The 14,826-nt window shown below is 41.4% G+C and overlaps 1 protein-coding gene across 2 annotated transcripts in view; it reads left to right on the plus strand.

The window, feature by feature from the left end:
• The window catches only part of PAPSS1 (3'-phosphoadenosine 5'-phosphosulfate synthase 1), a 119,468-nt gene that overhangs the window by 71,022 nt on the left and 33,620 nt on the right, over nt 1–14,826 (plus strand). For both annotated transcript variants that reach the window (XM_052641967.1, XM_052641968.1), the window contains exon 10: nt 1,332–1,600. In XM_052641967.1, the coding sequence (XP_052497927.1) occupies nt 1,332–1,600 (269 nt within the window). The remainder of the gene's footprint in view (nt 1–1,331; nt 1,601–14,826) is intronic.

The raw sequence follows: 14,826 nt of genomic DNA on the forward strand, positions 1-14,826 counted from the left end.
AAGCCCATTAATTTTAGATACTCACGTATTTGTATCAAGATTTCTTTTTTGTACCTTATGTCTTGCTAGCTATTCTTTGGTGTAAACCAGCCTTGTTCATTTATAAAAGGTAACTTGAGAACTTCGTAGCATAGTGATGATGCTCTCAATCTTGGAACGTCACAGGATGTGTCCCCAAAAACCTCCTGGTCAAGTAGGTGCCATAGTTTTCTTTCTGTGCTTTTTGTTGCTGTAATAGAAGAGGGTTAGAACTGAGAATAGACTGGGGATATTATTACAATTCAGCTTAAAATTATTAGGGAAGGGGAAGATGTTCTTCTCTGAGTCTAGGTTAGATTGACATTGCATGATGACTTATCAGATATTATGAGGGCACCAAACACAGAGCTCCTCTTACTGGGTTGTTACTCTGTTCTGTAAAATTACTCTGTGACCCCAAAGAGCCATGCCTTCTGAGAAAGGTCTCCCGACAGCAAGAGCCCCATGTAGGAGTGAAGCCAGGGCTGTAAGCAGAAGATACATAGTCAACCACTTTAATTTATTCAGCACTTTTCAACATTTGAGTAATAGCAATGGTCCTTGTAAGGGATATTGTTGTTGCATGGCTCAGATGATAAAGAATCCAGCTGCATTGCGGGAGACCTGGGTTCGGCCCCTGGGTTGGGAAGATTCCCCTGGAGGAGGGCATAGCAACCCACTCCAGTATTCAGGCCTGGAGAATCCTGGACAGAGGAGCCTGGCGGGCTACAGTTCACAGGGTCACAAAGAGTCAGACATGACTGAGCAACTTAGCACACAAATTATAATCTAAAATCTAGACCTGTCATCACAAAACAACTGGATATAGCAGTGCAGTCAATTAGAGTAATCAGTATAAATGAACTTATTTAGATAGTAAGTAAATTTTCTAACTCCTCCATTTCTCTGTCTTTCTTTAATAAAGGACTGTCTTAGATCTGATGACAAGGTTGACCTGATAGGTTATTAAGGCATAGACTGAGAATTTATATGCTTTGCAGGCCATTGACCTGAGGTGTGTTCGGGCCAGTCTGATTTTCATCCTCAGGTTGCCCATGAATGCAGAAAATAATTGTTATAAGTCCATTACTATTATGTGACACATCCTCAGGCTTGTAAGATGTGTAAAGTAATAGTTACTGTATCAGGCTGCCTTAAAGTAAGTGGTCAGCACAGTACATGCTTTTCCCCCAATTTCTGATTCTGAGCATACGTTTGCTTAATCCTGAGCATCAAGCTTCAAGAAGAATTGCTTATCTTTTGGAAGGTAGCATTAGAAATGTGCTGTTCTTAACTCTGAAATTCTCTTTCAGATGCTGTCTTTGCCTTTCAACTGCGCAACCCAGTACACAATGGCCACGCTCTGTTAATGCAGGATACCCACAGGCAGCTTCTGGAGAGGGGCTACCGGCGCCCTGTCCTTCTCCTTCACCCGCTTGGGGGCTGGACAAAGGATGATGACGTCCCTCTGATGTGGCGGATGAAACAGCACACTGCAGTGCTGGAGGAAGGAGTCCTGAATCCTGAGACCACGGTGGTGGCCATCTTCCCGTCTCCCATGATGTATGCTGGACCAACTGAGGTAGATGGCTTTTAAGATTTGCTCTGCAGCAGTGTTGAAACCACTGTGACTCACACAGCAGGTAGCCACAACAAACTTATCTTTGGATACTTCCTCCGATCATAGATCTGTTCTGAACATGAGGCTGGAGTACTCACCTGGTCTGTTGGGGATGCACTCTAGAGGTGGCCCTCAGGAGGCAGTCTTGTTAGGATTTGGGAAGGCAGGGAGGGGTGCTCTTGCTCTTATTATGGTTTGTGGTCCCAGCTGTGAAGGAGGGAAAGTTCCTTGCAGACACAGGGCTGGGCAACCTTGAGCATGTATGACACAGGCTCTTGTCTGGCCCTTGTTCCACAGATCTGACAGCATGCATCTTATCCCTTTAACAAAGTTCTAAGTCACTCTTCCCAGGGGACAGAATCGGCCTGATTTTTGCTTCTGGTATTTGAGTGGGAAGAAAAGGATGGTATCTTTAAAGAAAACATTCTTCATCTGTTCTCTGTTGAAGGACTAATAGAGTCAGGAAATAAAATTGCTTCTTGATTTTGGGTGGAGTAAAGTTCTAGAGTTCTACTTAGCAGTCAAAAGAAAAGTTTTGAGATCTTTTTATAACCGTATATAATGAAGAAGACTTAGGTTTTTGCTTCAAGGTGGAGTTGGCTTTCAAAAAATATTTGTTTGAATAAATGGATAAATTAAGAAATGTCCTGAAAAACAGTGTGTAAAAAATTCCTAGCCAGCTTCCTATTGAAAGTTTAAGATAAAGAATGGAATGCACATTATTACTGCATTCTTTTTCATTCCCACCTTGAAGGGAGATGAATTTACTTATTAGATATATTTGGGAGGCAAACCGTTTTAGAAGGATAAAAACAATTTAGTTGTAGATACTCTGTGATAACATGTTTGGCTGTTCCTTGGGATCAAGCCTAAAAATTTTTATTGGAGCTCAGTTATGGGGTTGTATGCTCTTGATCTAAGAAATACTGACAGAAAATTACAGTAACAGCAAGCTAAAAGTTTACAGGGTATTTAATTCTTCTCTTGGATCAGCCTGAATAATATATTAGAAGACATGGGGTAGAATTCCTCATAATCTTCCCTCTTTGTTGGTATAAAATATTCATAAGAATTGGGTGCTGAAAGCCGTTTTAGTTTCCCAGAGATCACCGTGTCTTTAGTTCTTACGTCTTTTTTTTTCTCTATTTGTTAATATTTTATTTATGATTTTTGCATCCGTATTTTTTAAGATATTATTTACTTTTAGAGTTTATTTTTAATTGGAGGATAATTGCCTTACAATACTGTGTTGGTTTCTGCCATCCATCAACATGTATCAGTCACAGGTACATGTACCTCCCCTCTCTCCTGAGTTACTTTGGAAATAAAGTAACAATTTTGTTCCAGTAGTTTCCACTTCTTTTTTGGTGCTGTCTTCATCACCATCATTTTAAGGGAATCATTTGGAATGAAGTTCTCCAGAATTACCAGGTGAGCGGTTTTCAATGTACGACTGATACAGATGAATTTCGGGGTCAGGGCTGAGTTTATCAATAGCTTCATTAAGAGCCAGTGAGGAAAATGAAAGAATTTATCTTGGCCTATTGAGGACATATTTTGTCCCATTTGTGATTCTGATTCTTGTCTAAAAGAGAAGGTATGACATTGTATTACCTAAATAAACTAAAAACTGCTTATGAGAAGGTGGCAACGAGGGGATAGACAAATAATAAAAACAGAAGAGGGGAACTGTAAAGATGGCGGAGGAATAGGACGGGAAGACCACTTTCTCCCTCACAAATTCCTCAAAAGAACATTTCAACGCTGAGCAAACTCCACAAAACAACTTCTGTAGGCTGGCAGAGGACATCAGGCAACCAGAAAAGCAGACCATTGTCTTCAAAAACAGGTAGGAAAAAATATAATAGACGAAAAAGGAGACAAAGGAGGTGGGGAGGGAGCTCCATCCCAGGAAGGGAAGCCCGTCCCGGGAAGGGAATTTTAAGAGGAGAGGTTTCCAAACACCAGGAAACACTCTCCCTGCCAAGTCTGTGGCGAGCCTTGGAAACACAGAGGGCAACATAACAGGAAGGGAAAAATAAATAAATAATTAAAACCAACAGATTACAAGCCCAACAGTAACTCCCCCAGCGGAAAAGCAGCACAGACGCCTGCATCCGCCACTGGGAAGTGGGGGCAGGGCAGGGACGCGCGGGAGGCGCGGGCTGCAGTGCTTTGTAAGAATCGGGCAGGAACGCCCCACGCGCAACCAGAATGATCAAACTTGGGCTAGCAAACCAGACTGTGGGATAGCTACCACGTGAAAAGCTCGAACATAAGACAGCGCCAGGACCGAGCACAGAACAAAGGACGGAACGGAATAAGCCGGCTGCAGACCATCCCCCGCCGGGGACAGGCAGCCAGAGCCGTAAGGACTGGAAAGGGGCAATTGCAGACCCGGAGAGACTTTACTTACCTAACTGCAAGCAGGCCTCTTTGCTAAGACTTCTGGGGGTGCTGGACAGTCACCATCTGCCTCACGGGGGGCGCCAGCGGTCCACCCAGAAAGCTGAGCAGCAGCGGCAGGAAAGGTGACAAGTCGCGGCGATCGCGCTCGCCAAACTCCTGAGCTACTCGGACCTGGGAAGGGCACAAAGCGCAGTCCCAGCCGAATCTGTGCCTCTGAGGGCTGCCTGAGCGCCGAACCTGAGCGGCTTGCACCGGGGAAGTGCACGCAGCCTAGGGCCGGCCCCAGACGGTTCCCGGCTGAGCATCGTAGAGCCGGAGCGGTTTGTGCGCTGCGAGAAGGGACAGGTCCAGCGGGGCTGAGACACTGTGTGAACACGACAGCGCTATTTGTTTGCAGCATCCCCCCTCCCCACAGCGCGACTGAACTAGTGAGCCTACAAAACCAGCAAACAGAAGAAGTTAAACAGAGGGAACCACCTTGGAAGTGATCCCACATGGCCCACAACATCAGAGAAGGGCCATATATATTTTTACTATTTTTAAAATAATTCCTTTTTTTTAAATTGTTAAGTCTTCTATTTCTCCTCTAATTTTTATTTCTATAACCTACTATTACTATTTAAAAAAAAAAGACTTTTTTTTTTTTAATGCAAACACCATATATAGTCTTTGGATGGTTGTTGGTGGGTTTTTTTTTTTTTAATAATTCTTTTTTTTTTTTTTTCTTTCTTCCTTTTTCCTTCTGCTTCTTTTCTTTAATATTGTATTTTTGAAAATCCAACCTCTACTCTAGATTTTTAATCTTTGCTCTTTGGTTTTTGTTGTCAATTTTGTACATTTAAAAACCCAAACTTCACTACCCACGTTTACCTGAGAGCAAGATTACTGGCTTGACCACTCTCTCCTCCTTTGGACTCTCCTTTTTCTCCACCAGGTGGCCTCTGTCTCTTTTCTCCCCCATCTCTTCTCTATCCAACTCTGTGAATCTCTGTGTGTTCCAGACGGTGGAGAACACCGAAGGAACTGGTTACTGGCAGGATTTGTCTCTCTCCTCATTCCTCTCTCTTATCCTCCTGGCCACCTCTGTCTACTTCCTCCCTCTCCTCTTCCCTGTATAATTCCGTAAATACCTCTGAGTGGTCCAGACTATAGAGCGCACATAAGGAAGTGACTACTGGCTAGCTTGCTCTCTCCTCTTTTGATCTCACCACATCTCATTCCAGTCACCTCTAACTACCCCCTCCCTCTTCTCTTCTCCTTGTAACTCAGTGAACCTCTCTGGGTGTCCCTCAATGTGGAGAAACTTTTCATCTTTAACCTAGATGTTTTATCATCACTGCTGTATAGATGGAGAAGTCTAGAGGCTACCGTAAAAATAAAGCTGAAAACCAGAAGCAGGAGGCTTAAATCCAAAGCCTGAAAACATTAGAGAACTCTTGAATTCAGGGAACATTAAGCAATAGGAGCTCATCAAATGCCTTCATACCTACACTGAAACCAAGCTCCACCCAAGGGCCAACAAGTTCCAAAACAAGACATACCACTCAAATTCTCCAGCAACACAGGAACACTCCCCTGAGCTTCAATATACAGGCAGCTCAAAATTATTCCAAAACCTTTGATGTCTCATAACCCATTACTGGTCACTCCACTGCACTCCAGAGAGAAGAAACCCAGCTCCACCCACCAGAACTCCAACACAAGCCTCCCTAACCAGGAAACCGAGACAAGCCACTGATACAACCCCACCCACAGTGAGGAAGCTCCAGAATAAAGAGAACTCCACAAACTACCAGAATATAAAAAGGCCACCCCAAACGCAGCAATATAACCAAGATGAAGAGACAGAGGAATACTCAGCAGGTAAAGGAACAGGAGAGTTGCCCACCAAACCAAACAAAAGAGGAAGAAGTAGGGAATCTACCTGAGAAGGAATTCCAAATATTGATAGTGAAAATCATCCAAAATCTTGAAATTAAAATGGAATCACAGATAAATAGCCTAGAGACAAGGATTGAGAAGATGCAAGAAAGGTTTAACAAGGACCTAGAAGAAATAAAAAAGAGTCAAAATATAATGAATAATGCAATAAATGAGATCAGAAACACTCTGGAGGCAACAAATGGTAGAATAATGGAGGCAGAAGATAGGATTAGTGAAATAGAAGATAGAATGGTAGAAATAAATGAATCAGAGAGGAAACAAGAAAAACGAATTAAAAGAAATGAGGACAATCTCAGAGACCTCCAGGACAATATGAAACGCTCCAACATTCGAATTATAGGAGTCCCAGAAGAAGAAGACAGAAAGAAAGACCATGAGAAAATCCTTGAGGAGATAATAGTTGAAAACTTCCCTAAAATGGGGAAGGAAATAATCACCCAAGTCCAAGAAACACAGAGAGTTCCAAATAGGATAAACCCAAGGCGAAACACCCCAAGACACATATTAATCAAATTAACAAAGATGAAACACAAAGAACAAATATTAAAAGCAGCAAGGGAAAAACAACAAATAACACACAAGGGGATTCCCATAAGGATAACAGCTGATCTTTCAATAGAAACTCTTCAGGCCAGGAGGGAATGGCAAGACATACTTAAAGTGATGAAAGACAATAACCTACAGCCCAGATTACTGTACCCAGCAAGGATCTCATTCAAATACGAAGGAGAAATCAAAAGCTTTACAGACAAGCAAAAGCTGAGAGAATTCAGCACCACCAAACCAGCTCTCCAACAAATTCTAAAGGATATTCTCTAGACAGGAAACACAAAAAGGGTGTATAAACCCGAACCCCAAACAATAAAGTAAATGGTAATGGGATCATACTTATCAATAATTACCTTAAACGTCAATGGGTTGAACGCCCCAACCAAAAGGCAAAGACTGGCCGAATGGATACAAAAACAAGACCCCTCTATATCTGCTTACAAGAGACCCACCTCAAAACACGGGACACATACAGACTGAAAGTGAAGGGCTGGAAAAAGATATACCATGCAAATAGAGACCAAAAGAAAGCAGGAGTGGCAATACTTATATCCGATAAAATAGACTTTAAAACAAAGGCTGTGAAAAGAGACAAAGAAGGCCACTACATAATGATCAAAGGATCAATGCAAGAAGAAGATATAACAATTATAAATATATATGCACCCAATATAGGAGCACCGCAATATGTAAGACAAATGCTAACAAGTATGAAAGGGGAAATCAACAATAACACAATAATAGTGGGAGACTTTAATAGCCCACTCACACCTATGGACAGATCAACTAAACAGAAAATTAACAAAGAAATGCAAACTTCAAATGATACATTAGATCAGTTAGACCTAATTGATATCTATAGGACATTTCACCCCAAAACAATGAATTTCACCTTTTTTTCAAGTGCTCATGGAACCTTCTCCAGGATAGATCACATCCTGGGCCATAAATCTAAACTTGATAAATTCAAAAAAATCGAAATCATTCCAAGCATCTTTTCTGACCATAATGCATTATTAGATCTCAATTACAGGAGAAAAACTATTAAAAATTCCAACATATGGAGGTTGAACAACACACTTCTGAATAACCAACAAATCACAGAAGAAATCAAAAAAGAAATCAAAATATGCATAGAAACTAGTGAAAATGAAAACACAACAACCCAAAACCTGTGGGACACTATAAAAGCAGTGCTAAGAGGAAAGTTCATAGCAATACAGGCATACCTCAAGAAACAAGAAAAAAGTCAAATAAATATCCTAACTCTACAACTAAAGCAACTAGAAAAGGAAGAATTGGAGAACCCCAGAGTTAGTAGAAGGAAAGAAATCTTAAAAATCAGGGCAGAAATAAATGCAAAAGAAACAAAAGAGACCATAGCAAAAATCAACAAAGCCAAAAGCTGGTTCTTTGAAAGGATAAATAAAATTGACAAACCATTAGCCAGACTCATCAAGAAGCAAAGAGAGAAAAATCAAATCAATAAAATTAGAAATGAAAATGGAGAGATCACAACAGACAACACAGAAATACAAAGGATCATAAGAGACTACTATCAGCAGTTGTATGCCAATAAAATGGACAGCGTGGAAGAAATGGACAAATTCTTAGAAAAGTACAATTTTCCAAAACTGAACCAGGAAGAAATAGAAAATCTTAACAGACCCATCACAAGCACGGAAATTGAAACTGTAATCAGAAATCTTCCAGCAAACAAAAGCCCAGGTCCAGACGGCTTCACAGCTGAATTCTACCAAAAATTTCAAGAAGAGCTAACACCTATCCTCCTCAAACTCTTCCAGAAAATTGCAGAGGAAGGTAAACTTCCAAACTCATTCTATGAGGCCACCATCACCCTAATACCAAAACCTGACAAAGATGCTACAAGAAAAGAAAACTACAGGCCAATATCACTGATGAACATAGATGCAAAAATCCTCAACAAAATTCTAGCAATCAGAATCCAACAACACATTAAAGAGATCATACACCATGACCAAGTGGGCTTTATCCCAGGGATGCAAGACTTCTTCAATATCCACAAATCAATCAATGTAGTACACCACATTAACAAATTGAAAAATAAAAACCATATGATTATCTCAATAGATGCAGAGAAGGCCTTTGACAAAATTCAACATCCATTTATAATAAAAACTCTCCAGAAAGCAGGAATAGAAGGAACATACCTCAACATAATAAAAGCTATATATGACAAACCCACAGCAGACATTATCCTCAATGGTGAAAAATTGAAAGCATTTCCCCTAAAGTCAGGAACAAGACAAGGGTGCCCACTTTCACTGCTACTATTCAACATAATTCTGGAAGTTTTGGCCACAGCAATCAGAGCAGAAAAAGAAATAAAAGGAATCCAAATTGGAAAGGAAGAAGTAAAACTTTCACTGTTTGCAGATGACATGATCCTCTACATAGAAAACCCTTAAGACTCCACCAGAAAATTACTAGATCTAATCAGTGAATATAGTAAAGTTGCAGGATGTAAAATCAACACACAGAAATCCCTTGCATTCCTATACACTAATAATGAGAAAGTAGAAAAAGAAATTAAGGAAACAATTTCATTCACCATTGCAATGAAAAGAATAAAATACTTAGGAATATATCTACCTAAAGAAACTAAAGACCTATATATAGAAAACTATAAAACACTGATGAAAGAAATCAAAGAGGACACTAATAGATGGAGAAATATACCATGTTCATGGATTGGAAGAATCAATATAGTGAAAATGAGTATACTACCCAAAGCAATTTACAAATTCAATGCAATCCCTATCAAGCTACCAGCCATATTTTTCACAGAACTAGAACAAATAATTTCAAGATTTGTATGGAAATACAAAAAACCTCGAATTGCCAAAGCAATCTTGAGAAAGAAGAATGGAACTGGAGGAATCAACTTGCCTGACTTCAGGCTCTACTACAAAGCCACAGTCATCAAAACAGTATGGTACTGGCACAAAGACAGACATATAGATCAATGGAACAAAATAGAAAGCCCAGAGATAAATCCACACACCTATGGACACCTTATCTTTGACAAAGGAGGCAAGAATATACAATGGAGTAAAGACAATCTCTTTAACAAGTGGTGCTGGGAAAACTGGTTAACCACTTGTAAAAGAATGAAATTAGATCACTGTCTAACACCGCACACAAAAATAAACTCAAAATGGATTGAAGATCTAAATGTAAGACCAGAAGCTATAAAACTCCTAGAGGACAACATAGGCAAAACACTCTCCGACATAAATCACAGCAGGATCCTCTATGATCCACCTCCCAGAATACTGGAAATAAAAGCAAAAATAAACAAATGAAGTCTAATTAAAATTAAAAGCTTCTGCACAACAAAGGAAAATATAAGCAAGGTGAAAAGACAGCCTTCTGAATGGGAGAAAATAATAGCAAATGAAGCAACTGACAAACAACTAATCTCAAAAATATACAAGCAACTTATGCAGCTCAATTCCAGAAAAATAAACAACCCAATCAAAAAATGGGCCAAAGGCCTAAACAGACATTTCTCCAAAGAAGACATACGGATGGCTAACAAACACATGAAAAGATGCTCAACATCACTCAGTATTAGAGAAATGCAAATCAAAACCACAATGAGGTACCACTTCACACCAGTCAGAATGGCTGCGATCCAAAAATCTGCAAGCAATAAATGCTGGAGAGGGTGTGGAGAAAAGGGAACCCTCCTACACTGTTGGTGGGAATGCAAACTAGTACAGCCACTGTGGAGAACAGTGTGGAGATTCCTTAAAAAATTGCAAATAGAACTGCCTTATGACCCAGCAATCCCACTGCTGGGCATACACACCGAGGAAACCAGAATTGAAAGAGACACATGTACCCCAGTGTTCATCGCAGCACTGTTTATAATAGCCAGGACATGGAAACAACCTAGATGTCCATCAGCAGATGAATGGATAAGAAAGCTGTGGTACATATACACAATGGAGTATTACTCAGCCGTTAAAAAGAATTCATTTGAATCAGTTCTGATGAGATGGATGAAACTGGAGCCGATTATAGAGAGTGAAGTAAGCCAGAAAGAAAAACACCAATACAGTATACTAACACATATATATGGAATTTAGAAAGATGGCAATGACGACCCTGTATGCAAGACAGCAAAAAAGACACAGCTGTGTATAACGGACTTTTGGACTCAGAGGGAGAGGGAGAGGGTGGGCTGATTTGGGAGAATGGCATTGTAACATGTATACTATCATGTAAGAATCGAATCGCCAGTCTATGTCTGACGCAGGATATAGCATGCTTGGGGCTGGTGCATGGGGATGACCCAGAGAGATGTTATGGGGAGGGAGGTGGGAGGGGGGTTGATGTTTGGGAACGCATGTAGGAATGAAAGATTTTAAAATTAAAAAAAATAAAAATAAAAATCATTAAGAATGTCAAGAGAAAAAAAAAACAAAACAAAACAGAAGAGAGAGCACCACACAGGGTCAAACATGCTGTTTGTCTGCATTCAAAAGGCTTTTACGTCCTGTCATTTCAGAGCCAGGTGTGTCTCTTGAGGAAAATTCAGAGATCAAGGTACCCTTGGGGTGCCTGCATTTTGGCTTTCTTCAGAGTCTTCCTTCTTGCAAGGCAAAGCTGACGAGGTGAGCTGGCTGCAGCAAGCCCTCCCACAGCCTCAGATTGGACTCCTGTTGCTCCGCCCGAGAGCGTGGCCTGGTTAAAACATCATAGGCTCTTGGACCGTTCTTGGCCTGATCTGCCACCTAATCTTAGGTTTGACTTCTCTGAGCTACGTTTTAAGTGCACAGAAAAGGGTAATTTAAGGCATGCACAAGGAGGTGGGACTAAATATTCTTTAAGGTTCTGTCTCATTCTCCTTATCTTCTTACTTGTCTTATTTGCTTTTAACTTCATATTGAACTATAATATACCTAGGAGAAAGTGCACATTTCCCAGGTATACAATTAAATGAATTTTTCCCGTTTGAACAGTCGTGTGACCAGCACCCAAACAGGTGAAAAGACTGTTACCAGCACCCTTGACGATCTGCATCCTGCCCTTTCCTCTTCGGCCCCCCACACCCCTCGCGCCATCCTCCCCACAGTAGTCATCACCGTCCTCACTTCTCACAGCGTAGATCCCATGAGCTCATTGGAAATTCTGGGAAGCAGACTCTAAGAGAGAGATGAGCCTTCAGGAGGATCACTCTTGGAAGCAGCACAGAAGAAAGAGAAAGGCAGGGAGCAGAGTTGGGCTAGAGGAGAAGCTGAGCTGCTGTTTGGTATTAGTGGAAGCCTGAGTTGATCCTGGGTGGGCTTCTGGAAAGGCCCTTCAAAGATGCTTTCAGTTGCACAAAAAAGTAGTCACTTAAACCTGTGTTGACCAGTGGTTGGCTGTCCAGGGAGGGGTCCCCTGCCTTTGACTGCTGCTGCTTCTTTCTGCAGAGGCAATTTCTAAAGAGGGCTGACAGCCTTCTGGGTGTGTGCTGGCAGCCCTCCTCAAAGTGGGGAAGCAATCCTTCTTCCCTTGGGGGACCTGGGCATTGCATCACGGCACCTAGTCCAGCCTTTCCTCATGCTTTTATAACTGAAATCATACCGTGCATACTCGGGCATTTGGCTTCTTTCCCTTTGCATATGTTGGAGAGACTCACCTTACTGTTCTGTGTAGCTAGTTGTGGTTGGTCTCTCTCTGTACCGTGGAGTATCCTATAGTGTGACTGCACCCAGCACTGTGGATGGGCGTCTCAGTTTCCAGTTGTGTGCTATTAAGAATAGTATTGGCGTGAAGATTTCAGTGCATGACTTTTCATGGGCATTTCTGTTGGTTTAATACCTAGAATTCTAGATATTCTAGGGGTGAGCCTTTGTTCAGCTTTTCTAGATGTTGCCAACCAATTTTCTAATGTGATTGTACCATTTTACTGATACATTCTCATCAGCAATGTATTTCTTCAGCTAAACTTGGTTACTTTTTTCATTTGAGCCATTTTGGTCCTCTGGCTTGATGTAACCAAGTGTCCTGTATATGCTTTTCTATTTCTTCCGTTCAGTTGCTCAGTTGTGTACGACTCTTTGCGACCCCATGAATTGCAGCATGCCAGGCCTCCCTGTCCATCACCAACTCCCAGAGTTCACTCAAACTCATGTCCATCGAGTTGGTGATGCCATCCAGCCATCTCATCCTCTGTCGTCCCCTTTTCCTCCTGCCCCCAATCCCTCCTAGCATCATAGTCTTCTCCAGTGAGTCAAGCCTTCGCATGAGGTGGCCAAAGTATTGGAGTTTCAGCTTTAGCATCAGTCCTTCCAATGAACACCCAGGGCTGATCTCCTTTAGGATGGACTGGTTGGATCTCCTTGCAGTCCAAGGGACTCTTAAGAGTCTTCAACACCACAGTTCAAAAGCATCAATTCTTCGGCACTCAGCTTCCTTCACAGTCCAACTCTCACATCCATACATGACCACTGGAAAAACCATAGCCTTGACTAGACAGACCTTTGTTGGCAAAGTAATGTCTCTGCTTTTCAATATGCTGTCTAGGTTGCTCATAACTTTCCTTCCAAGGAGTAAGCGTCTTTTAATTTCATGGCTACAGTCACCATCTGCAGTGATTTTGGAGCCCAGAAAATAAAGTCTGACACTGTTTCCACTGTTTCCCTATCTTTTTCCCATGAAGTGATGGGACCAGATGCCATGATCTTAGTTTTCTGAATGTTGAGCTTTATGCCAACTTTTTCACTGTCTTTCACTTTCATCAAGAGGCTTTTTGGTTCCTCTTCACTTTCTGCCATAAGGGTGGTGTCATCTGCATATCTGAGGTTATTGATCTTTCTCCCGGCATTTTTGATTCCAACTTGTGCTTCTTCCAGCCCAGCATTTCTCATGATGTACTCTGCATATAAGTTAAATAAGCAGGGTGACAATATACAGCCTTGACGTACTCCTTTTCCTATTTGGAATCAGTCTGTGTTAACCAACCTCTAAAATGTTTTCATCAAACCAGTTTCACTGAAGAGGAAATGGAGAAGTAAATGAGTTGTATGTATAGACCATGATTGAGAATATGAGTAGCCTGTTTTTATTGAGTGCTTCCGGCAGACACAAGTTGCACGTGCTTTACGTGTATCAGCTAACTTCATCCTTAGAACGACACTGAGAGAGCAGGTAGATGATGATTATTCTCAGTTCAGAGATGAGGAAACTGAAGTAGAGGGGTTACATACCTGTTAAAGATCACAGTAGTGTCGAGATAGTCTGGTTCCAGCGCCATGGGCTCTAACTGCCACAGAATGTTTTTCTCTTATCTTATCATAAAAAATTAAAATATGTGGCCACAGATTTTTGGAAAACAGACTGGAAATAAATTCTTAAAATATCCTGTAGGAGTTTGAAAACAGTGAATTAGGATGGTCTTGGCTGACATTTATTAGAGGTAGACTCTTTAGTACAGGGCCTTTCAAACTTATTTTTCATTTGTCACAAACCAGAGTTGTGTGTTGTGATTATCTTTGTTTAATCTGTGCGTGTATGCTCAGTCGCTTCACTTGTGTCCGACTCTTTGACTCATGGACTGTAACCTACCCGGCTCCTCTGTCCATGGGATTCTCCAGGCACGAATACTGGAGTGGGTTACCATGCCCTCCTCCAGGGGATCTTCCTGACTCAGGGCTCAAATCCACCTCTCTCGTCTCCTGCATTGACATGGGCTCTTTACCACTAGTGCTACTTGCGAAGCCCTTCTTTAATCTGTATTCTTAACTTTTTTTTTTTTTTTGGACACACTGCATAACATGCTGGATCTTAGTTCCCAACCGGCGATCAAACCTGTGCCCCTTGCATTGGAAGTGTGGAGTCCCTTCTAACTACTGGGCTGCCAAGAAATTCCCTTACTCTGTATTCTTCTGATACCTGCCTCGTTGTTGTTCAGTTGCTAAGTCATGTCCAACTCTTCGCAATTCCATGCATTGCAGCAGTCCAGGCTTCCCTGTCCTTCACTATCTCCTGGAGTTTGATCAAACTCATGTCCATTGAGTCTGTAATGCCATCCAACCATCTCGTCCCACCTCATGGTAGTAGTCACATCTGCATATTTTTTTTAACTGTTGTTGTGAGAAGTAAATGGAATAAATATAAATCAGTAACACATTGCCTAGCTTGTGACAATACATGGTAATTAATATCAACTGCCTTAAAAAACAGTAACAAACTGTTGCTGCAAGTTCTTAACATCCCTGGGATTCTGTCCCTGTCTCAGGGGAGCTATG

The sequence above is a fragment of the Budorcas taxicolor genome, chromosome 6, assembly GCF_023091745.1.
Source record: "Budorcas taxicolor isolate Tak-1 chromosome 6, Takin1.1, whole genome shotgun sequence".
NCBI lineage: Eukaryota > Metazoa > Chordata > Mammalia > Artiodactyla > Bovidae > Budorcas > Budorcas taxicolor.